Source organism: Thermobia domestica, chromosome 9 (assembly GCF_964235325.1).
Source record: "Thermobia domestica chromosome 9, izTheDome1.hap1.1, whole genome shotgun sequence".
Lineage (NCBI taxonomy): Eukaryota > Metazoa > Arthropoda > Insecta > Zygentoma > Lepismatidae > Thermobia > Thermobia domestica.
The window spans coordinates 244443977-244470238 of record NC_137462.1 but is presented as its reverse complement, the minus strand read 5'-3'; the positions used below and the strand labels follow the sequence as shown (position 1 = coordinate 244470238).

The 26262-nt window shown below is 35.7% G+C and overlaps 1 protein-coding gene across 1 annotated transcript in view; it reads left to right on the top strand.

Moving 5' to 3' along the window:
- The window catches only part of LOC145660641 (vacuolar protein sorting-associated protein 26C), a 36330-nt gene extending 10443 nt beyond the window's left edge, over positions 1-25887 (top strand). The window contains exons 2-7 of the mRNA XM_081725936.1: positions 2468-2611; positions 5444-5674; positions 9651-9809; positions 14487-14583; positions 18038-18163; positions 25365-25887. Of these exons, the coding sequence (XP_081582062.1) occupies positions 2468-2611; positions 5444-5674; positions 9651-9809; positions 14487-14583; positions 18038-18163; positions 25365-25447 (840 nt within the window). The 3' untranslated portion in view covers positions 25448-25887. The remainder of the gene's footprint in view (positions 1-2467; positions 2612-5443; positions 5675-9650; positions 9810-14486; positions 14584-18037; positions 18164-25364) is intronic.
- The last annotated feature ends 375 nt before the right edge of the window (positions 25888-26262 follow it).

Sequence of the window (26262 nt, the reverse complement as noted above, 5' to 3'; positions counted from 1 at the left end):
AAACCATACGGAAAATGGAATAGGAGTTTTAAATCTAATGTAGGTACGCATTATATTATAAATTAGAGTTAACTATACATAGTTAGGCTCTCACTTATTGCTACTTTAAAATCAACAGCATTAGAACAAGTGTTATTTAGGACTTTATTGGGGGTTACCGGTTGCAATAGCCTACTACACCGATGGACATGAGGATCATCTTTTAACAGGGAGAGCAGAAACCATGAGCTCCAGACGCAAAGGTTGCCACTCCTAGAAGCCCTTCATTGTATGATGACTTTTGCTGTTATGACTAACTTTACCAAAAATTTCCAGAATATACAGGAAATTCCCTGACTTTTTCAGGGTTTTCAGACTAGTTGACACCCTGTTAAACATGATATGTCACAACTTTGACATATATGCGCTAAAATTTGCAGAAGACATCTCATGGCTAGCAAAGAAGGAAGAAGACTTGCAAAAGTGTGGAAAGTTTAGGTTGAGAAATTGAGGGAGGGGGGTATGAAAAGATACAAAAGAAAGATAAAATCCTAAAGTGCGGAAAGTACATTTTTTTCTTTGATGGAAAGAAAATTGAAGTAAATAATATGAAAATACTTAAGCAGCAGGTTATTTTCTTTTACAAGAGAAATACATGGGAATTAAGACAGGTCATTCGTTATGGCCATAAACACCAATTAATTTCTTCTGTTTTTGATAAAGTACATGAAAAAAGAGTTTGCTTATTGGAATATTGTTCGTAACTGCATTTTTGTGCTTTAAACTCATTGACGAATTAAGTCTCAGTCCATAGTGCTCTGTCAATATTTTGAAATTAAATAAAAGACCAATATTCTTTTGTGTCTGTGTGTGTAACAGGGGCGTAAATATGGGCCCCGCAGACCCCGCATTGCGGAGGCCCAAAGCCATCAGAGGGCCCCAAATCATGAGGTGAGACGTAGAGAAGGGGCCTCACTCCAAGCTGTCTGCGGGAGGGCACCCAAGCCTTTAGTTACGCCACTAGTGTGTAATCTGATTTATATTACATGTTGTCGGCAACATTTTAAACTTTATAACACGGAAACACAGCCGTACTGGAACGTTAGTTATGGCCATTTATCTGTTGGAATAACTGCTCTTGGACGAATGACAAACTTGTGTCGCTCAATGGAGAGTGGAGACATTACCCATTCCAACTGGTGCAGATCTGCGGCTCACAGTATGTAATTCTGGGTTCACACACAAAATCCGATGATGCAAGTATTTTCACAAATAAACATTGCTAGTCAATTGGATGCAGCGTGTACAGATAGGAGAGTCATATAGAGGGCTCAAGATAGTACTAGAAACCTGAACACTGCTATAAACAAGCTGAGTTCGTTTCATAATTTTCTTAAGGAGACTCTACTTTTATGTTGGGTTGTGGTGGCTCAGTAGTAAAGCGTTAACCTCTAGTGCATGGGGTCCCTGGTTCGATCCCAGCTGTCCCATGTGGACCTTGAGGTGGACAAACCGTGTGTGTAGTTTTCTCGGGCTTCTTTCATTTTCTTCATCCCATCATTTCATTCATTCTCAACCGTCTGTACGTCATAACCGTGGAACATAAAACTGAACGATTTCATTTCTAATTTTATGTTGTGTGCTGTGTATGCTATTACCATTCCGCTGAATGGAGCATGAACTTGAATTCATCATAAACCACGGGAGCGGTTTTTCACTTCTTGTGAACCCAATGATGGTCATCCTACTTAAACGGTAGGCAACAGACGTAGGCGCTAAGTGTTGCTGACCCCTGTCCACAACTTGAGTCAAATTTTCGACATATGCTACTCTACGTCTGATATCTTCTTGAACGTAATCAAATCATGTCCTTTGACCGTGACTACTATGTATTTCACGGTGCGACAACTTGCAAGGTATGGACACGTATCAAATGGTCGCAAACTAAGTCAGGTGAAGTCCGTGCCGTGAAAGACTGACTTTTAAGGGATAATCATAATACTGTTATTGTTATACGACTTATTATTTCTTTTCAAGATCGTATTATCTATTAGAAAAGGTATTTTACGAGGGAACGTCCATCATTTATTACTTTTCATGAGCACTGTATCTTATAAGAACCCAAAATAGTTGGTATTACATTGTATAATCATCATTTACTTATAAATGGGAATACAAGAAGACCTACACATTCATAACCCTGTTGCATCATCGTATCTGCGATTAACAAATCGTATTACCGTGGAAGAAAACAGTACTTGCATGTTGCATTTGACGTCTGTAATATACTTAATTCATAAAATGTTATGTTAAATCTAAAATGTATTAGTTTGCAATTAGTAGCCATATATTTGCATTTGTTTAATTTGTACTTTTTTTTATTTATTTTATTTAGTTTCTTGAGATAAGGATTTAGTACTAGAAATTAACTTTCCTAGTAATTTTAGTTAAGGAATATTAGTTTCTGTATGTGTGTTTTCTTTTAAAGGAAAATATAACAGGAGTAATTCTAGTCCATTCAGGCACTGATGTAAAACATGATGGCATTACTTTATCAATGGAAGGGTCGGTCAATTTACAGCTGAGCGCCAAAAATGTTGGCATATTTGAAGCCTTTTATAATTCTGTGAAGGTGAGTAATATTTGTCGTTGTTCACGTAGTCACGAATAAAGATAGACTTCCATTCTTAAGTCATATTTTCCTTGGATTTGTACATAAAATATAAAAATTCGATACAGTGGTATTTAATTTCGTTCACATTATTCTCTAGCATATAGTGTCCCTTTCTGTGTATATAAATACATTACTGTTTGTGAAAATTGCAACAGAAGAGGAAATGTCGAAAATGCGTGCAAATATACAGTCAGAAGTAATATTAATTATACGAGGAGGTTGGAGCTATCATTTCTTATACGTCCAACCTGTACTTAATATTGTTTCTGACTGTACCAGGTTTGTACAACAAGGTATCACGTACAAAATTTATTCCACATCTATGTGAGTGAAGTGAAATTTATACCACATGACTACACAAAGATGTTTATAATTTCAAAAACTCAATAAAACAGGCATTAGATGTGTTCTTGAGGAATCGCTTTTCGCGCTGCGTATATGCAAGTCCACAAGACATCGACAGTGTTATGAGCTCCTTCGTGGCTAAGCAGTTAGCGTACGCGCCTTTGGCGTGGAAGACCCGGGGCGATTCCCGGCGGGAGCTCATGTGGTTCGGATTCCACATTAATCAGTTGGCCACGTTTCATATAGCCTCACTGCTGAACGGGACGTTAAACTCAGAATCAACTCAACTCGACAGTGTTATCTGAAGGATTGTGGCGAACAAGGTGCCGACCAAACATATTCCACATATGCTCTAAGGGCGACATCTGTCGACTCTGTAAGCCAGGAAAACAGTGCTAACCATCGTGGCCTGAAGAAGGCATGCACATTTCGGGATACTAGCTCAGGAATATAGTAGCCGAACTTTTCCGAAACAACGGTATATACTCCCTGTAGAACTTCTCTGAAGTAGTTGTCATTGATGCGTGTGCCTTCAGTGCGTAGCAGCTTACGTATGTATTATGCAGCTGCGGCCTCACATCATCATCCACCGCTGTGTCAAACGACAATGTACGCTGGTAGACTGTGCACACCACAATATTGTGTGACACGTATGTGATTATCACAACACAGGTTGAAGCGGAGCTCGTCCGAAAATTTCATCATTGTGTGCCACTGTACCCTAAAGCATATGTATAAGACGCTGCTCAACAGACATTGTCTAACCATTGACCCAGACAAATTTGAACGTTACCGTGGTCCAGCGTCAAGCTAAATGTAAACAACGTTGTAGGATCCGTTACTGCCATGCGAACAAGATGTTTGTCATCCTGTTCTGTGAAAACATTCTCTGTTCAAACGCAGTCGTCAGTTATTGCCGTTTGACAAAGGGGGGGGGGGGGCGTAATAAGGCTTTCCCACAGTTTCCTGTTCGCTTATTCTGCCTAAGCTATGTGTACTGCCCTCTGATGATGCTACTCCGAGTACCGAACCAAGGATACTGCTTGTATGTAAAGTTGTAATCGTTCGAATGGTATGTCCTGATTTGTACTGGCGGGTATGTCATGTGAATGATTACAATTTCAGTAGAGTGGCCAAATCCTGTGAGTTCGGACCCTAGTTTTCATAAACAACAGTGTATTAAAGAAAAACTTCTAGCCAGTCTGGGTAGAAAGAAGAGGTTTTGATAATCTTATGTTTTCAGTGTAATTGCATTAATGATTTGTATACTGAGAATGGTATTCGTGATTAATTGCAAGTGATATTCAATATATCATGAGAATTTAGGTGAGGTGTTTTACCAAGAATTTATGATAAGTAGCCTTGGGACTTCATAGTATAAATATATTTTAAGTTCTAAATATAATTTAAGATTGAAATTCGATTGACTGATAGAATTCAGAAAATTCGTTTTATCATGAAACACAAGTTACTTATGCAAAGACAACTTATTCATATTAAGATTAGAACGAAAATGATGTAAAAGCAAAATCGTAATTTTCTTGATGTTTAGCTGCTGTTTAAAAAAGCATCACACGCTAATATCGTGAAGTGAGGGAACGTTAGAGTTTTTTAATGTATCTTCAATAAAGAATTTACTGAATTAACAAAATTTAATTGTGAAACTTACCTATAACCATTTGCATTCTTTGTGAATGCCCCAAAGTACTAACTTACGTTGAGTTGTCGATATTGTCTGAATACTATTTTCAGTTCATAGTTGAAACATTTTGCTATTAGCTATTGCATATAACAGGAATAGGGAATGGCCGATAACCATTTGCATTCTTTGTGAATGCCCCAAAGTACTAACTTACGTTGAGTTGTCGATATTGTCTGGATACTATTTTCAATTCATAGTTGAAACATTTTGCTATTAGCTATTGCATATAACAGGAATAGGGAATGGCGTAAACTTCACAACGAAAAGCTACATAATTTATACCGTTTACCAAACATTGTTAGGGTCATCAAGTCTAGGAGGCTCAGGTTGGCAGGTTATGTAGCCAGATGAAGTAAAGTAGGAACGCTTTCAAAATTTTGACTAGAAATCCAATTGGAAAACGTCCATTAGGAAGACCTAGGCGCAAATGGGAGGACAATATTAAGATGGATATCGCAGAAAAGGAATATAAAGTAGAAATTGGATCCAGTTATCTACAGAAGTCATTGGCGAGTTTTTGTGATCGTGGCATCTAACCTCCGGGTTCCTTAGGCCATAGAATTAGTTAATTAGTTACTGTTAAACAAACAACTGCAAGAGAAGAAAAGTATTTAGCATTTCTAAAATATTTGTCCGTATTGCTTGCTGTATATGGAGAGGTTTGTTAAAGGGAATGTAGTTGTAATAATAATAATAAGAATAAGAATAATAATGATGATGATGATGTTTCTGTTTGTTTACAGCCTATACAGTTAGTGTCTTACGTACTAGAAGTGGCTCCTCCTGGCAAGATACCAGCAGGGAAAACTGAGATTCCATTTGAATTTCCACTGAAGCCTAGAGGCTCGAAAACTCTGTATGAAACATACCATGGTGTGTTTGTTAATATCCAGTATCTTCTTCGGTGTGAAATGAAAAGAAGTTTCTTAGCCAAAGACCTTATAAAAGTAGCCGAATTTATAGTTGAATACAAGGTAAGCTAATATTTTCTATAAATTATAATTTATGACTTATTTTGTGCAGTAATTCATGTAAACAGGAGAGTGTGATGTTGCAATATTACTTATGAGTATGTGGTAAAGTAGTTGTTATCTCATTTGCGTAACTCGATCCTGAATATAAAGAGAAGTTGAAGGTTATTTTACAATGGCTTTGAAGTTGAGTGCGCAAATGTTCGAGGATTAGTGTGCGTAGAATAATGAACAACTAATGGCGATGTAGTGGTAAGCGGTTGAGTTCGATCACGTGCCTATTGAGTATACTATTGTCAAAATAAATGAATAGTTGATTGGTGTAGATTGTGTCTATCCTATTATATGAAAGACTAAAATGACTCATTAACGCCCAGGCCAAACTAATACAGTTGTAAACGTTAGATTGAAAAGCATATCCCTTTTGTCATGGAAGCAAGGGATAAGAAAGGATGTTTTGGAATACATTCCATTTGGGAGCGGGGGTTAAAAATGGTTCAAATGTATTGCCAAGAATAAACTATCTCATGGTTCGTTAGGGAGATGAAACTCGACATATAGAAGTCCCTATTAAATATAAGCGTTTTTGAAAATTTCTTTCCTAAAGAGGAAGGAAGAGAGAATCGATTTATATAACATTTCATTATTACGATTTTATATTCATAACATGCTCAGTGTGAGGATTCACTTAAATAAAGATGTGAAGTTCAATATAGAAAATTACCTACGTATCTAGATCTAAACATTAGACCGCTAACAAGAAGCTTTTCTCATTGTGTACCTTATATTCATTATAGTTCAGCATGTTCGCTAGTTACTAAATCTAATATGTGGAAAAACTTTGTTATATGAGCTTTTAAGTCGGAAAATGGTTTATTTATTTATTTATTTATTGAGAATGGCAATTTGAATGGATATTCTATATCCACTTTGTTAAGTTAATGTAATTAGATAATTTTGGAATCGACGGTCTTGAAAATAAGATTCCAAAGGTCAAACGGGTTTCACTATTTATATTTCCGAAGTTGAGAATGGCAGTGGAAAAGTTATATTCATGGTACGGACTGCGAGTAGCGTTGAAAAATTGCATCAAAAACATGATCAAATTAAAAGCTCTCATACATATTGGAACAGAAAATCAGGGGTCTATGAAATGAAGTGTAGTTGTCAGGTATATCGTAAGAATGATAGAAAGAGTGTATATATCTATAAGTGTACTTGTCAAAAGACACGTTAGGGTTGGAAAGAGTGAATATACTATTTTAGAACTGCGAAGTATTTGAAAGATACATTCCATAATATTATTCAAGAATTTTATTTGGAACACAAAATGAAATTCAAACACTAAATTTTGAAATTTTCTTTATTCCCTAAAATAACGAAAACCTAATGTAGATAAGAGGCTATAAAGGAAAGAAGAGCTAGTTAAAAAAAATGAAGACAGTGATTGAAAATACATAAATTGCTGACACAAAAGCACTAACAGGAGTTGGTAACCTTCACTTGGCGACTGTAACTTCCATAGCCCTACAAGTGTCCAGCTTTTTAATAATGAGTCCGTTCCTTTTCTGCATCCTTCATATTTGTTGATGTTCCTGTTTTTGTACTGCGTGACCAAGGCCCGAAGTGTCAAAGCTTAGAAGTGTAAGGACTAGTCAGGAATTGAACTCGGAACTAAGTGAAAATAAACTATTATACACGCGGACCGTTATGAAATCGAGCTTTGTGATAATCCATGAAAGTATCGATCCTAATGTCAATCAATAGTTATCAAAATAGAAAGAAATGTGCACAAAAGGGTACTACTCATCGCAAAAAACGAAAGTATTCTTCTAAATAGCGCTTTCGGAAAACCCTGTTTCCATCTTCAGTCTTAAAACATGGGGAAGAAATGTGTATAGATAAATATGTGAAGCACAAGTCTGAAGACACACTGAAGAAGCACAATATCGAAGACTTATGCTTCACATATTTTAAATCCTTTTAACTAGGTTTTTTTTTTACCTATCCACATTTCTCCTCATGTTTTTAATCCTCTTCGAGTTGTTTCTAGGCTGAAAATGGAAACAGGACTTTTTTTTTTGCGGTGTGTACTAGCCTTCTGTGTAATTTCTTTCTAAACATTATCACTGCTTCCAATACAGTGACAGTTATCAAGATTATTCACGCCAGTAATTAAAGTACCCATATACAAATAGACGTATCGATTTTAGTAAATATGGTGTTCCTTATGCTATGCACATCAATACTTTCCACATTAGTAATGATTTTTCTTCCGCATTTTCTTTCTTCTGTTTTGTTAAATGCAGAAAATTTACTAGATGGCTTTCGTTTTTGCATGTAGTATCTTTCGGAACCAAATTAATCTTTCGTTAAATGCGGGAACTTAAAACAAGGTTATACTGTACGTTTTTAAATAAAGCTTACAACTTGAAGGCTTTCTACAAAGTGAAATCAAAATATAGATGTATTTAAGAGTTGGTTAATGATAATAATAAACGAAAACTGTACTGTGAAATCTCTATAAGTAATAAGGGAGACTTCGTGTTTATTAAGATATTATTCATGAAACATATCAAAGCAAGTAAACGCCACATACACGACTGTTTATGAAAATTGCAACACAAAGAAAGAATGACGGGAATGGATCCAAACTCTCATGATTTGTATGACGACGAAAAGTTACATTGTCAGTGGAATGGACTCAGTAAATCCCTCGGTTCTGTGTCTCAATATTGCCGCGAGAGGGCGGTTCACACAATAGTCAGGTCGTTAAGCAAATGGGAAAAGTATGGGTAAGCGTTACTAAGCTTCTCGATGTCAAAGGCCACAATATAAATAGATGATAGTTTAAAAGAACCACATATCTGCGTACGGTACGGAAAGGAAATTTCTTGAACTGCAAAATTATCCTGCGTACAGGACATGCCACCATGACAGTTTTGTTTTCGCTTATGTAAGCAGCGACGATCCATCAGAGGAGGCTGCAATTTGACACATCGCTGGATAATACAGATCTTATACGAATGTCCGTGATACATAGTACAGAATCGTCTACTGTGTTAGCATGACCTGGACCACTGTGCAATACATGCTTTTGCATCAGCTTTCATTGAAACAAAACCGTAAACCTCAGGCTACAATGGGCTGGCGCGCTGAGTGGAAGACGATAATGTTAAGATCAATACCACTTTAAACTGCAATATAGTGATGGCCAGACGTCATAGCGGTCAATGGCAAGCGTGATGATGTGGGATGCCATGATACATAACACTCAACCTCAGCTGCTATGCACTGAATCAACCTCACCAATGACATCTACCTCAAGAACCAAAGTCATACATTTCCTTCAGAGAACATCGGACCTAAAATTTCAGCAGGACAGTATATCGTTCATATGTGTAAGCATTCTTCCAACAACACTTTTTTTCTTGGGCTGCACGGTCGCCCAGCGAACACATGGAATTGCATCTTGTTCGTCACGGTCTTCCAGCAGACAGTGTCGATGTCTTCTGGAGTCGCAGACATGCAGCGTGAAAGATGATTCACTAGGAATACATCGAGCTCCTGTTTGATTTGATTTTAGGACATATAGATGCTCTGATTGCAACACAGGAGGTTCGGTACTGATACATCAAAGTTAAAGGGTTGCACCATTCTGAAATTGCAATTATTTCATTGGAATAATATAATAAAATCTCTGGTATAAATTTCATTCTACTCATACGTGTCTTTTGGCATTTTCTCAAGCTACATTGTATCATTATATTAGCAATTTGGAAATGTTGCAGGTGAGAAATATGATAGTGATTTAAGTTTGTGTTATGATGATCATTTCATGTCATTTTAAAGATTTTTTTTTTTTTTTTTTTTTTTTTAAGAATGCTTTATGTCATAATGAATGTTTCACAAAATAAAATTCAAAAGTTGTGTGTATAAATGTACAGTGTATTTACTATTGGTCATTTTCTTTTTGTAGCAAGGAGCGTGTGATAAAGCTGTTCCCAAGCCTGTAAAATTCACTATCACTCCAGAATCTCTACAGAATGTTAAGGAAAAGACTCGAATACCACGTTTTCGAGTCACTGGTCAATTAGATTCAACAGTGTGCTGTTTGACCAAACCATTTACAGGAGAGGTAATTGTGTTTGTACTTTAGTAAGTTTTAGTAGACATCGTTCTTTGAATGATGATATAATACTGAATATTGAGGCACGATATTCCTAAATGTGATGTCACGTATCGTTTTTATGAAATGAAGTTATAATTTTGCTAAATAAGATAATGTGATAACGGTGCTCTTCTAGCATGATCGAGTTTCAAGTCTAAGCATACAGTTTGCAGTAATAATACTACCCATACCCATTTTCGCTGTTTCTCTAGTATTTAATTTTCGTACTCTTTCTTGTCTTGTCACTTGGCAACGAAATCTTAAGGATGTAGCTTCGCGTAGCGTAGTAGCTAACACTCTCGTCTTTGGTGCGAGTGGTCCCAGATTCAATTCTTGGTGAGAACATTCGGTCAAATTGGTATAATAGCTCTTTCAGGCCAAGTAATCCTGAGTAACAGCGTTTGCACACGTCCCCGGCAATGCCGGAACCGGGGCTGCTTTGCACACACATCCCGGTAATGCTGGTGCCGAGAAGTAGTTTGAGTGTGAACGTGAAGGGGAGAACATGAATCCAGCAATAAACAAACGATATCTCCTTGCCTTGCTGTACTTACGTTATTCATACCCTACATACTGGGTTGCATAATTAACAGGATAAAAACTGGGCAACTATCCTAGATTCATAATTTCTTCATATCTCCATTTTGTTCATTTTCGCCATGTTGATTTTTTTTTAAAATTATGACTTCATATATGCTAAGACATATTCTCTATCAAAACGAATCCAATGACCCCTTTGTTCAAATCGTTTAAGTAAGTTTTAGCTGTAGAAGATAACAAATTAATATACATACATACATCTGTGAAACTCACTTTCTGTGTTGCCGTAGTTGGGTAATTCAAACAAGATCCGAATTTCCCTTGCTGCGAATTTATGAAAATAGCAAGCCGCTATATTTGTGGTACCTCACAGCCATTTTGATTATTTCATTCTTCATTATATATTTGAAGTGATGTGAAAAAAGAAAATAACAGAAAACACTGAAGTAAATAAAAAATCCAAATACAGAAAAGAAACAAGAATACACAACGCCTTGCCACTCACTCACTGTAGCTAGATTGAAGAAATCGATCAGCAAGCCGGCTCCGGCATTACTAGCTGCGTGTGCATCCACGCATAAGAAAACATTGCCGCCGACAAAACCGGAGCCGGAGCCTACACCGACATTGTCGGCGGCGGCTAGACCGACTGCATTTGCCGGTCCCGGGAGTTCCACCGGTGTTTTTGCCGGGTCGGAAAGCGTGTGCAAGCTACCATGTGATTACATTGCCACCGATTCCATCGCCGACATTGTCGGAACCGGACCCGGCATTGGCGGACGTGTGCAAACGCTCTAAGGGTTTTCCTGGATTTTCCTCATGTACATCGGGCAAGTGCCAGGATGGTATCTAACATACATGTCCCAGGCTACTACCTTCTTTTCCCATTCTTTTCTTCCTTCCCCTTCCCTGAATGTGTTCGGTGAGGGACGTTGTCCCTCATACATGGCAGGCTTAAGACCATAGATGCGAATAAAGCCCAGAAGTATGTATGAATATATAAACGAAATCTTAAGGCTATATAATGTTTTTACTTTCTTTCTTTCTTTCTTTTATGAACTCCATTCGGTTGAGAAGATGTCATGGTTTTTCAGGGCAGTCAGCCTGAGTGAGGTTTTTCTCATTCACACCATGCAAATACGGGATGGTGCCTAACATATATGCCCTTCTTCCTTTCCCACTTCCCCTGATAGTGTGTTTGCCGACTGACGTAATCCTTCATACGTGTACTCTACACAGCCATGCACCTTATACTGATTTTCACATATTATTCGTACTTATATACTGCAATAAACATAAGCTATCATGTAAATCAATTCGTAAATCTTCTAAATTAAAGTAGTAAGGTTATGATTCTGAGTTTTCACCTACATATGTAGCAAATATGAATGTTAATTATTTAGATGCTTGTGTGACACTACAGAAGCAGCTAATGAACATGAGTTCACAAAAGAATGTATTTATTTATACATTATTCATGGGTATTACCAGCATCTATGGAAACAGAGAAATGAATATTTAGGATAAGAATTCGCTAATATTACTACTTAAACTAACTTAAAATAATTATCTATCCTATTAAACCTTTATCATCCGTTATCCACAATCCTCCTTAGAACAAGTATTAATAATTAGTTATTTATTAATTATAGTCTCCCTTAGCCTAAAGGTCATAATCGTAGGACGTTAACTGAAAGATTTCATTTCCAAGAAACAAAATCCCTTGTTATGAATTGACGTCTTTTCTCAACATCGATACTATATGAGTAGACAGGATAATTATTACCTCACTAACAAAGAGACTTACGGAAGTGTCATTCACCGATTTGGATGAAACTTTGCATACTTGTAGAATATTGAAAAATAATCGACACGTATTTTTTATTTTTTTTTATTTTGGTAATGGTGCGGGTTTAACGGTAGAAACCACCCTTTGAACATTAGGGGGCGGTTTCCAAGTATAGACAGAAAACAGTCATTTAATATACAAGAAAACATACTACCAGGGTTTTATTAGGACAACTGATTCAGAATCTGACGTCAAAATTACAAAATGGAAAATGGCGGATCCAATATGATGATTGCAATTTAAAAAAAAAAAAAAGTCTTCTGGTTTGAAATGCTCTGCAGTTAGTCAAGAACAATCATGGTTGGCAGGAGTTACTGCGAGAACGTTGCAGACCGATTTGAAACCCCTTTTATACTTACATTAACGGGATGCTTGATTACAGTGAGTTTCTGTACCTCTCACTATATGGAGTGCTTATTGAAAGTAAGTCCCCTCGCCTCTCACTATTCGGGGTACTTAGCCCAGCGTCTATTGCAAAGTCCATTTTGATATTAGATTCGTGGACTGAGTCACAATTCATCAACTTTTGAACCAATTTTAAAAACAAGAGAGTACCTCAAAATAGAAATCCTTCCTGCAGTAACAACTAGTAGGATTCAGCCTCTTCATTTGTTCTTTTTTAGGCTGTGGAAATACTTCGTGAGACATTTTTCTGACATTGTTCTTCTCTACAACTATAACGTTCTTCTCTACAACTATAACATAAATTTACATCTATGTAATAATATAATCAAGATCCAGTCACGAATTCATAATCAGTTTTCTTCTCCCAGATTTCCAAATCTTATTAGGTATGCGTGGCACGAAAGCGCTTCTTTGAGAGAGAGAGAGAAACCTGCGTTTGAAAATCCCGTAACATTTTGTTTCAAAAATTATGCAGCATTTTGCTATTTGTGCACAGTTATTGCCGCAATAAGGTTTACGTGGTATAAACAATGTTTATGTATCACATACTTTTTTTTTTTTTTTCGGAATGTCATTACTGTAAAACGTCTTCTCAATAAATTCATAATTGTAACAATTGAGGATCTATGAAATTCTGACATAGTAAGATACGAGGGGATTCACTTTAGCACCCCGAATAGTGAGAGGTACAGATATTTACTTTAATCAAGCATCCTGTTAAAATAAGTACGGAAAGGAGTTTCAAATCGGTCTGCAACCTTCTCGCAGTAACCCCAGCCAACTATGATTGTTCTTGACTAACTGCAGAGCATTTCAAACCAGAAAACTTTTTTAAAATTGTTATCACCATATTGGATCCGCCATTCTGCATTTTGTAATTTTGACGTCAGATTCCGAATCAGTTGTCCTATGAACCCCCTGGTAGTATTTTTTTTTTTTTTTTTTGTATATGAAATGATTGTTTTCTGTCTATACTTGGAGACCACCCCTAACGTTCAAAGGGTGGTTTCTGCCCTTAAACTCGCACCATTGCCGAAATAAAAAAAATACGTGTCGATTATTTTTCGATGTTCTACAAGTATGCAAAATTTCATTCAAGTCGGTGAGTGACACTTCCGTAAGTCTCCTTGTAAGACCTTGGTTTCTCTTATCTTCTCACATTCTTGATTTAACCTCTAATAGAATGAGTGATTTTTTACTTTTAGTCTTAGATTATGTTTTCTTAATTATCTGTTTATCTTAGAGTAAATGTTTAGTTTTCTTTAAATGTTTAGGTGGGCCTAAAGTTAGATGTTTACTATATATACCATTCGTAATGTTTTCTTACATTTTAGTAGAGGTGTTTTTCGTTGTATCAATGCAGCTTAGATTTGATTAGGTAAACTCCTAACGTGAGTAATGAGGAGTTAAGATGCGTTTAAAGAGTTTGTTAAAAAAGTAGAATAAATTTGTCCTAATAACTTCTAAAAAGTTGGAAGATGTGTAAGGTAAGCGCAAATTATGATGATTTATCAAATTACTTAAGTTATTGTAGTTGCTCTTGAAATAAAATTTGCCTTTGAAGTCTGTTATAAGTTCATTGCCTTTTTTAACATTGACACGTATAGACAAACACTGAGACGCTGCCCGTACAGTTAAAGATACATTTAATTTGTTTCACAACTTTTGTAAACAGAATAACAAAATACGTAATAAATATTAGTTTTATAGATTTTCGCCCAAACTACTTCCTTGTATTGAAAAACAAGAAAAGGAAAAGAAGTCTGTTTTCTTTCATTTTATGACAAAAAATGTTGTTGTTTCATTTTATTGCAAAATGTTTAAAATTTCCACTGTTATTTTCTTTTCAGTTGGTAGTTGAACATTGTGAAGTACCAATAAAATCCGTAGAACTGCAACTTGTTAGGGTAGAAACGTGTGGATGTGCTGAAGGCTATGCAAGAGATGGTAAGAAATATTTCTCAAAGTATATCATAGAGTTTCATAGTATTATGAAATTGGTATATTGCGGAATACAACTACAAGTAATCATGTCAAAATATTTGTCGAGGCATTCTTTTTGCGTTTTCTAAAGTTTTGAGTCCTGTAATGCAGCGTTTCCCAACCGGTGTGCCGCGAGTGGACCGCTGGTGTGCCGCGAGGAAATTGAAACAAAATTATTAATTCTATAGCAATCACATTGCAAGACATAGGGAAAATGTATATTTGTATTTCACATTACAATGAACCTCTACTATAAATCTACAATTTTAAGTTTCATACTGAGTTACTTTCTGTACATTTTTAATGTTGAAAAAAGTATTTGTTATCATTGTTATGACCATTATTGTTTCTTTATTGTTGCAGACAATTTCATAACTTGAAATTTTAAAATATCATTCAATCCTTTCGACAAAGCAAACATGCATGCAAATTACCTGCATTTCTGTTTTAAAAGTAAAAGAGATTTGTTTGTTCGTTCATTATTTAGTGATCTTCCTTTTCTGTGAAAGGTTGGATACAGTTTTCGAAAAAGAAATTGTATTTTTAGAAACCTGAGTCGTATATTTCATTGTAATTGTTGTCAAGTTTTAAATTAGAATGGAAAATAAGCATAATGATTTACCACTGGGGAAAACCAGTGATCGAGCTTTCTTCTCTGTGAGATCAGTAATCACAGAGAAAAAATAACACTGTATTTTATATTTACAAATAATAATAATAATATCTATATGAGTGTGCCGCAAGAAATCAAGTTACACCTGTAGTGTGCCGCAAGTTGAAAAAGGTTGGGAAACGCTGCTGTAATGGTTATATGACTAATGTAAATTCTTTCCTAATAATACAAAAATACGAGGCGCGTTCGGAAAGTAACCTCCGATTGGTCACTGTGCGTAAAGTAGTGGGGTCAGCGCTACCATCTTTGCATAGACGTATGCAGTAGATCAGTCTGCATCCAGCCGTGGTAGAGTGAAGGTTGGCTGATCACTAGTTCAACTTTTCAGGGCTCATAGCCAGTCACTTTTTTAAAACTAAAAGTTACCTTTTTTCAAGTTGGTCACCAAAAGTTACTTTTTTTCAAATTTGTCACTAAAAGTTACTTTCTTGGGGGGTAAAGTGACTTTTTCGTGCGATTTACGTTTTGCATTGGCAGTTTTCTAAGAAAAATATAAAAATAAATGGAAAAAGGCAGAAACTTGTTAGTCATTACTCTTCTGAAAACTTCAGTACTTGCTGCAACATGTGAAACAGTCAGCTTTATTCTCACTTCAGCTTTTATTCTTTCTAAAAGCACAGTGGATGGTTGATGGATGCTTAAGCTCTCAAGGTGGGGTTGAGAACCCTTCTGTGTCTATTTCTTTCTTCTATCATAATAGTCTTTTAGTTTTCTCTCGTAATAGTTAACGCTCCGCTCAACGTTATGTGTATGGTGTTTGTGTGGTTCGTCTTGTGTTATACTTCTTGCATGTTCTTCTTAAGAGTAGGTGATGAATTTGAGTATTTCATGGCTTTGAGAACTCTCAATGCTAAGTTAAATATAATGTCTGGGATGAAGAAATTCGGAAATAGGGCAGAACTGGTTCCACTTACTCAGAAGCTTCTTACCTCTGCTAAGTCTGCTTACCGTAACTACAAAGCATACTTAGAAAACCTAAGAAAGAAGAAAGCTCAAAAAGAAGTAAAGAAGAAAAGATGAAACAAAGCAACAAACAAAGAGAGAGGTGATGGAGAAATTGACAAAGAAAAAGGGGCATGATGAGATTTTGGTCACTTTTTCGTGTGCTTTTGGTCACTTTTCAACTATTTACAAGGGACCAGACCACTATGAGCCCAGATTTTTGTATCGCCTCAAAATACGTGCTGCAATAGAAAACTCCGCCAAGTGCGAGGTTCGAGTTGAGTTGATTTTAAGTTTAACGTCCCTTTCAGCAGCGGAGCTATATGGGACGGGATCTACTGATAAACGTGGAATTCGAACCACATGAGCTCCCGCCGGGAATCGAACCCGGGTCTCGCACACCAAAGGTGCGTACGCTAACCGTTTAGCCACGAAGGAGCTCATGCGAGGTTCGAGTTGTAATGCGTTTTCTTAATGCAAAACAATATTCGTCAGTAGCTATTTATCGGGAACTTTGTGCCGTGTATGAACCAAATGTGATGAGTGAAGGAGTTGTTCATGAGTGGGTTCGTTCATTTAAAAGTGGACGAAGAGAGGAGTTGCAGGACATCAGTGGTCACTGATGAACTCGTTCAGAAAATTGATGGAAAAGTTCGTGAAAATCGACGTTTCACAATCTCGAGCTTTCCGATGAATTTGCACAAATTCCCAGGATCTCAGCGCTTTGGTGATGTTGAGCTGAAAGATTCGGTTACAGGCTGGCTCAAGGCACAGGCAGATTTTCATCCTGATGGAATTTCGAAACTAGTGCAGAGATATCATAAATGCGTGAATGTTTATGGAAACTATGTTGAAAATAGTGCGAAGAAATAGTTTTCAAATGTATATAATAAATTATTTTTTTTTTTTTTTTTTTTTAGTCAATCGGAGGTTACTTTCTGAACGGCCTTCGTAGTATCTGAATTATTTCACGCGTAAATTTTGAAAGTGTAGAAAAATGCTCCCCCTTATAATATGCATTTTTATCAAAGTAAAATGAAATGTAGTTCGAAGTAGTTGATGACTATATCCAAAAAGTTATGTAAAACATTTCCGTGATTGAGGTGATTCGATCTCACACGATCACTTTCTCTTTTATATATTAAATTAAATGTATTCAGAATACACTTTTTTTAAACATTAATTTGTCCCATGCGTAATATTTCAAAACTAATCGTACATATGTCAGAATATTTGAATATGTGAAAAGTTGCCTTCCTACGTCCATGAATTACGTCTTATCCTCTGATCATAAATTTACATTTTACATTTCATCCTATACCAGGATTTCTTCAAATTCGCGCAAACTAAGATTAACAAGTATCTCACTTCAGATTTTGATTTTACCCTCTTCCAGAATGCCTTGTTGACGGAAGCTAAAAACAGGAGTAAAAGAAATAAAAATATCAAGGAAATAAAAAGAAAAACTTTCCTGGAAGAGCAATTCCGTCAAAATCAACAAAAGATCCACTGCACAGTGTAGACGAAATCTCTAATTCTTTGTTCATACAAGGAACTAAATAAATTGGATTAACTTACACGTGAAAAAAAAAAAAATAAATAATAAATAAAAAATAATAAAAAAAAAAATCGAAACAACATTCTATGTATTATCGTATAGTGATATGGTTTACGGGTAAACTAGACAAAGTGGGGTGCCTCAAAAATGGATTGAAGGTGCCTGACGTCTGACGAATTGTTGTGTAAGTGAAGCTTCTATCTGACCTTTCATTATTATATTTTGGATCACTGATTTTATTTCAGCCACAGAAATTCAGAATATTCAGATTGGTGAAGGTGATGTTCCGTGTGGAATGGCAATCCCTATCTACATGATTTTCCCAAGATTATTTACATGCCCCACGCTAACCACAAGTAATTTCAAAGTTGGTAAGTAAATAAACTCTTACCTTGCGTTTAAGATTTAGAAATAAGTTTCCTAGAGCATATTTCAGTAATTGTAGTTTCCTTTCCTTTCCTTACCTTTCCTTTTTTTTTGGGGGGGGGGGGCATAAGTTTTTTATGTTTAGTATCAGATGTCTCGTAAATTCCGCGCTGTTACAATCGCGTTTAGAATTAAATTACCTATACAAACTGAGGAAACTCCAGGGCGCTTTTTATCGAGTGCAGGTCACCGTGACAATAAACTAGAGTGCTCATACTAGTAGCTTAACCGACATTCAGCCCTGAACACAAACATAAACATGGTGACAAGAAAACTGTTATTTCTCTTCATTCTTTTCATGTTACTCTGCACACTTTGTGATGGAAAAATATTGGTTAAAGCTGCAGAAGAGCAAACCTATGGAATGGAGGATGAAGGGGCAATATATCGTTTCGACAACATCCTGATTGTTCAACTGTTTAGCCGCTAAATACAAAAGTTGACTAGCTACGACCAGAAGGGCTTCGTTTGTTTATTGATTCCGTTGTATAAGGGACTGTGATGACTGACCCGTATGCAAATACGTACGAGGTTCTTTGACTTTTTTTTTTCGTAAAAATGTTTTGCTATATCAACTTAATTATCAATGTTTAACTAGCTTAATCCCCACATGACTGAACACAATGCCAACCAACATGAAAGTCGACAATATATGTAACTTGAAGAACCCCCGTAACTTATTCTGGAGTCTATATCGAGAAAATCTTAATGGTCCTAGAGAGAGACCGGTGATCCACCACGATAACCTCTTTACCTGTTTCGTTCTTACAACACGAAGTCTGTTAGCCTCACTACATCTCGCTGCCAGTGAGACATTAATCGAAGAATTGATTGTCTCTGGCGGGGGGACGAGGGGGTCGCGTCCCCCCCCCAATATTTTGAAGTACAAAATATTCAATATTTCATTCTAATTTAATTTATTTACTAACGACAGAATAACAAATAAATAAATAAATAAATAGTAATAATTATATTTATTTGGAATATATTATTCAGGCTGTGGAACGATTATATCAGAGTTCTTGATATACCTTAGGGGTTCCGTGAAGGTAAGCAGAAAGGTAACAAATGGAATCGAAGATAATAAATAGGTTGGGCTAGGTAGCACCATTTTAATCACTTTCTTCGATGTCCCCCCAAATTTTACATGCCAGAAACGCCAGTGGTCTCTTTGATGTTGAAACCAAAGTAAAGGAATGAGTTATAATAATTAGGGCAACTAATTAGAATTGATATTAAAATTTGAGTTAAAACTCAGACAAATAATTTAAAAAAAAACTAAGCCAAAGTATTCTTAATGAATACTAAAATGTGTGAAACGATAGTTAAGTTTTAAAATAAAATGAAGCTAATTCTTGTGCATAATATTTCCCTCGTAGGAAAACTAAATCCATGCTTACATTAAGACCTGAAGTGTTTATTTGAACTAAGGCAATAGCTTACAGAATAGACACAGGTGTTAGTGTTATTACGTTCCACACTAATTACACTGAATGTATACACGCTTCACTATTTTGATGTTCTTATTCCTTCAAATTTCGAACATGCTAATTGTCCATCGGTGACTATAAAGGGGAGAGCTTCCTATCCAATCCCTCCGGTCCTCTGGCGTATCAGAACAGAAGATCTTCAATGATTATTCCAATAAATTGTCTTTGTGGAATTTTCTACGGCAAAATCCGGAGAACAAAGGCGGTCCAGATGAGGAAGATGTCTAACCTAACTTACCCCTGTTGCTGGTGCCAGATTCACATATTTTGGTATCAAAATTGGGTCCTTTCGGCATGGTAAATTTAAGTTCCTGCTTTTGGCAGAGTTCATTGTAAGATACTTTGTATCCAATGAAAGAGTGCACAAAATCAAAATGTAACTCACTCGTCAATTTAATCGTCCAAGTGATCCATCTGCGAAGTACACCGTAACACGATACCAGCAGTTCATACCTGTTATCACGCCAATCAGTCAGATTTATTGGGCGGCCACAGCTTCTGATGGCGTTATGACGCTTACCATGAAGGTTCCATATAAAGAATATCGCCAAGTAATCGCATTCATATCCATATGGGTCCATTTTACGATATTGTTACAGATTAAATGTGGAATTTTCTACGTAGTATGAGCAATAGAAAATACTGGCTACGAATCCACTGGTAGTGGATATACCTGGATATCCAGGGATGACACTCGTGTAGTTCGTTGTGTGGTTTATTACTGATTGTTGTCAGACACACTTTAAGCATTAGATACAGTAGTGTTAAACATGAATCTTTCTACTCAAAGCAGTTGAAGGTCACCCTTGAATTATTGAGGAAATCTCGAAAATCGAGTGAATCATTAGTTGGAAATCTTCTGCATTAATTCCATGTTCCTTCTGTGAGCCAACTGATATTCCAATTTGTGATATGCATTGTAAAAGCTAGATCTTTCAGTTCTTGAAAGATATATTTTCATCACAGTACCCTTCACGTTATTTTAGACACAACAAACAGTAGTAGTTCCTAAGATTCCAAGAGAACACAGATCTCATTTCATGAAAATGACAGTTTCTTCTTCTTTTTTAATTTTACGTTTTTTTTTTTTTTTAAGTTGAGGTGAATTTGTCTTCTTTCTGTGACTGATGTTATTCAAAATCAATATGCCCAGTTGGGGAGACTGAAAAAAAAATAATAAAATAAAAGCATATGCAGTAAATGTTTCGTAGAAGTGAGTAACTTTTAGCGGTTGTGGTTAATATGCTTTCATTCAGATAGGTAAATTCAGAATTTTCTCTTTGACTAATCTCAACCGTAAACAATTCGAGTGAAACTAATCAAACACAATACACACCAGTTTCATAAAAAATAAGGTAACTTTTACAAATTGTTTACTTAATATTATTATTATTATTATTATTATTATTATTATTATTATTATTATTATTATTATTATTATTATTATTATGAATAAATAATACACTCCCTCCTAATTGAGTGATTTCAACTCCAAGCAGAGTAAATAATTGAGCATTTCCAGAGAAAATATACGTGATTTTGAATCAAAATCAAATTTCCTTTCGATAATTAACATGGAACAACTTTTTTAATGGGAGGAAGGAAGAATTAATTCACTCCCTCATCCTTGACTAATTTTAACTCTTAAGTAGTGGGGATGATTTGGAAGTCTTAGAAAAAATATATGCCGTGTTGTGTCAAAATCGAATGTATTCTTTTTACGGAAGCCATTGTACAACGTATTTTTTACAGTAGGGATAAGGTATTTCACCTTAACTGCGGTTAGTTTCTCTCTCATTATTACAATGCCAAGCTGTAGAGATTGTAGGAAAGCCTCAAAGAAAATGAATGCGCACCATATTGTATCAAAATGAAATATTCTTTACAAAAGTTATCCTTAAACTTTTCTTTTTAAAAAAACTTGGCGGCTAAGAGGATAAATACATTCCCTTATTCCCTTATGTGTGATGTTCGTTGACTTATTTTCTTTTTAATTAGCAGTGTTTAACTAGCTTAATGACCTCACGACTGAACACAGTGCCAAGCAGAATGAAGATCGAGAACATATGTAACTTCAAGAACCCCCGTAACTGGAGTCAATACGGATAAATCCTAACGGCCCCAGAGAGAGACCGGTGACTGTGTGGATGGAAAGTATTTTCGTACGATTATGTATTGTAAATAGAGAAACTTTGTCCATTTTGTCCATGTAGGCAGCTGGGTACCGAAACGTAGCACAGCCGAAAATTGAGTAGTAGAAAATAGACCAAGTGCCTCCTGTCAAAAAATTATATGGATACATGATGTTCCTCTGTTCCATGTGTAAGACACCCGAACCTAAAATTAGGCACGCCTCAAGACATCCGTGTGAGTGTATGTGTATGTATTTTTAATTGGCCTAAGAGTACAACTAATGCTATTAAATCACTGATACACCCTCTCGAAATTTGGATCACTCGTTCCAATTCAACGACCTCCCCCGATGGTCATGGACCACTTCTAGGAGGGCCAAAAGAAAGAACTAACCATTAGTTCTCCCTTAACATCTTTACTAGTTGGTCCTCTCCAGAATGTGGGAGAGACATATGTAAATTTTATGATTTTTTAAAATATTTTGTAGGTTCAAATTGTCGTTGTTTAATACTAAGTTTAGCTGTACCTCAAAAAAGTCAAATAAAAGAACTTCCAGTCAGAAATTTTCAAACGAGATTTTTTTCTACAAATTTGCAAATGTAAAAATTTTCTGTTACGTCCGAGTTCTTTTCCCTTTTTACTTTCGACTAACAAAAGGAAGGAAAAACGTATGGTGATTGTTGAAACGCGGAATTTGAGATTTTAGCGGATTTATTCGTTTCAAGGTCCCCTACATACCCAAAAAGTGATCTTTGGATATTTGTCCGTCCGTCCGTTCGTTCGTTCGTTCGTCCCAATATTTGTACACTCGCCTAGAGGCCATACCGTTCAACGTATTCCTACCAAATTTTAAATACAATTTTTTTCATAAGATTCTATAAGGAGTGATTCTACCCACAAAAATAATGATAGTTTACTGAAGGAAGTTTTGTGCAGTACGGGGAAGTCAGTCCTTATAGCTCAGAATAATACGTTAAGAATTGGGAGTTTAGAGCTGACAAGCCCATCCTGGGGTTTCGAACAATAACCATTTTGAGCAAAAGGTACTGAAGTTGGAACTTGGGTTGTTTTATGAAATGATTTGCAACACTTGTGTAGAAAACATTGTGATGTAAAAAAGGTAAAATTGAAAGAATTACGATAGAATGGAAAAGTATCTACACAGTATCTGGTAGCAATCTAGAGGGTTCCCCCATTGATAGTCCTCTCGGTGAAGCGGTTTCTTTCAGCTGGAACATCCGACGAAGGCTATTTTAGCCCAGTGTCTTTTGACGATAATCACGTTGTGGAGATAAATTAATTAAAGAAAACTTAAAATGAAACAGAATACGAATTCTCTCAAATAATAAATTCATGATTCCTCCATAATTTCGACTCGTAATTTGAGAAAGCACTGCCTGTTAACATAGACAAAGCCTATGCACCGAAAAATAACGTAGAGAGACGTATATTGTAATCGTTGTCATTCTCCTCCCAAAGGCGAGTGTCCTGTAGTTTTAATAATCGATGTACGTCAATGAATTCCTCGTACATTGAAACGATGACAGATTGATAAAACAGGCACTCGTGCATATCACAAAAAAGTGATGGTAGAAATGCGGAATAGAGGATAACAATCTATTAATTCATCTACTCTAAGAAATGTCCGCATGGGGGGATATTCAAAATTAACAAAAAAATGGCTACTTACCAATGAATCCTCCCTTAAAAAATTTAAAGATTTTGACGTTTCGGAACTCTCAGCTCTGGAACTTACTATCAGTAGCACTCGATCCTGGTTATTACAAAATGGCGCTTCTACCTATGAAACTATTTTTTTTTTTTTTTTTTTTTTTTATTTCAATTACTTGAGGTTTGTTTAACAACTAATATATTCCAGTTTGAAGATCATTACTTTCCTCAGAATGATGGCTTAGTCATGGATAACACATTATCCCCAATATTGTCAAATATTGTTTTAAATAAGATTGAAACGTCTATTTTACGGCAGGATACATTTAAATACGTTAGATATTACCGTTATGCTGATGATATTTTACTACTTGTTCGTGACGAAAATACACTTACACAAATATTTGAACAATTCAACAATCAGCATCCTAGGCTGAAGTTCACCCTTGAACGTGAATCTGATAACGAACGGCCTTCCATTTCTAGACCTATTGATTACCCGATCACATAATAAATTTATTACAAAAGTATATCGTAAACCTAATGCAGGCACTACTTACATACATCAACAGTCAGCTCATCCGCCAATGTACAAGGCCAATATTTGGAAGAACTTCTTTCGTAGAGCATTATTCATTTGTGACCGTCAAGAAGATCTCAATGAAGAAATACAGTTTTTATATAAAATAGGATAAGAAAACGGTTATAAGCTGTGTATTTTACAAAAATGGTTTAATCAAACACGTAGATCGCTGCAAGTCCTCAAAACGGTAACTTCCAAAGAAGCAAAAACTTGGATTGAAATTCCTTATTTTTCACAACTTTCAACAAAAATTCAACGTATTCTTGCAAAGCATAACATATCTGCTTCAAGTATTCCCCCCAAAAGTTTACAAAAACATCTCTCTGGATTTAAAAGCTATTTTGTCGATCCATTAAATAAGGCAGGTATTTACCGCGTCCATTGCGAATATGATTCCTCATACATTGGCCAAACTAAACATAATATTAACACGCGTATGAAGGAACATGTTAGACAATCCAAAAAGTCCAAGAAGAAGGCATGTCGGGTTTGGCACTTCATCTAAACAACATTCACATAATATGAAACAGGTTAGGGTAATAAGTTCAGCAAAATCAAAAAACAACGGGAAATTAAAGAATCGTTCTTTATTCATAAATACAAACCTGCATTGAACCTTGATACTGGCAATATTGATCGAGCTTGGGTACCTACCTTTGATGCATACTTTGTATCTGGCAATAGTGGCCTAACATAGACACCACGTTCTGTTTTATTCAGTTCATTCTTTTTTCACTCTGCTCTATTCATCTCAGGATCTTTTTTGTACGTTACTTTTATATAGTGGTATATATTCCTGGTTTTACTCCTTTTATCTCCTTTCCGTTTTAATCCTTTTTACTTTGCCACTGAGGAAGGAACCAGCTGAGAGTTCCGAAACGTCAAAATCTTTAAATTTTTCAAGGAAGGATTCATTGGTAAGTAGCCAATTTTTTGTTAATACCCAGGACAGTTCAATCCAACTTCAAGATCATGTTTTAGAGTAATTTTGGAAGAAAGAAAAAATCTTGGCTCAAGGCGTATGTTTGCGTGCTTAAGGATTTGAGGTAATGGATATGGCTAACTAAATTTTACATAGATATAACATTTTCGACAATGCACACCAACATTTCGTTTAAGTCATGTTCTTCTCAGTTTTGCTGTTGTACAAAAATATTCTAAACTTTAATGATCTTTTTTTTTCTTGCATCCACTATGGTGCAAGAGAAAACAGTAACTACAATTTTCTTGTGATGTCCTTATTAAGTTCTTACTCTGTTTTATTTTCAGAATTTGAAGTGAATATTGTAATAATTTTCCAAGATGACCATCTTATCACGGAGAACTTCCCTATTGTGTTGACGAGATACTGAGCAACAGCCTAGTTTCATTGTCTTCTAAGAGTTGCAAATACTATTTAAATAATATTCTCAGCGATTGGACTCAGTGTAATGTCTAAATAACGAAATCCATGGATTTCAGCTTATTGCATTTATAATAAGTTTGTGTATATATTGTATCTGTCGTTGATATGTGATAATTTTCCTTGTAATATTTTAAAGTAATTTAGCTACATTTGATTTATTGTTATACAGTACTTGTCTGCGTTTCTACATTTACTGCGGGATAGATTAAAATTTTGTATTATATTTGTAATTTCTATTATTGTTGAAAACTAAACTTATTTTAAAAGAAATTTTGCTTTTTTTCTTTCAAAAATGTCATATTTACAACTTATGTAAGACTTCTTTAGATATATGGTATTTCATGTTGTATAGAACGGGAAAAATTAATGGAAGTATTAGAATTTGTATCCAGTCATTTACATTGTGCAATGTCATCAATGACTCTAAGCCTTTGAAGTTTTCGCGCTAGATTTTCTTTGAAATTAATAATAGCCAGTTTTATGTATAATTCATAGTGTTACATACATGTTTCTTCAGCGCTATTTAGAACTGAAGCAAATCTTGTATAGAAAGGGGAATTACTTTTTGGTTTAATGCTCCGTGAGTATGCTTTGTAGGCTAGAGGAGACAAATGATTAATGAAAGTGAATTATTATAAAATAATTTTGGAGTGAGAATGTGGGAGGAAGTGTGAGAACCGGTAGAAACTATTGTCCCTATGTTGTTTGTCACGAACTCTAAAGATGGGGTCAGATCATTTAGACCCCTTGTACACTTGTGCC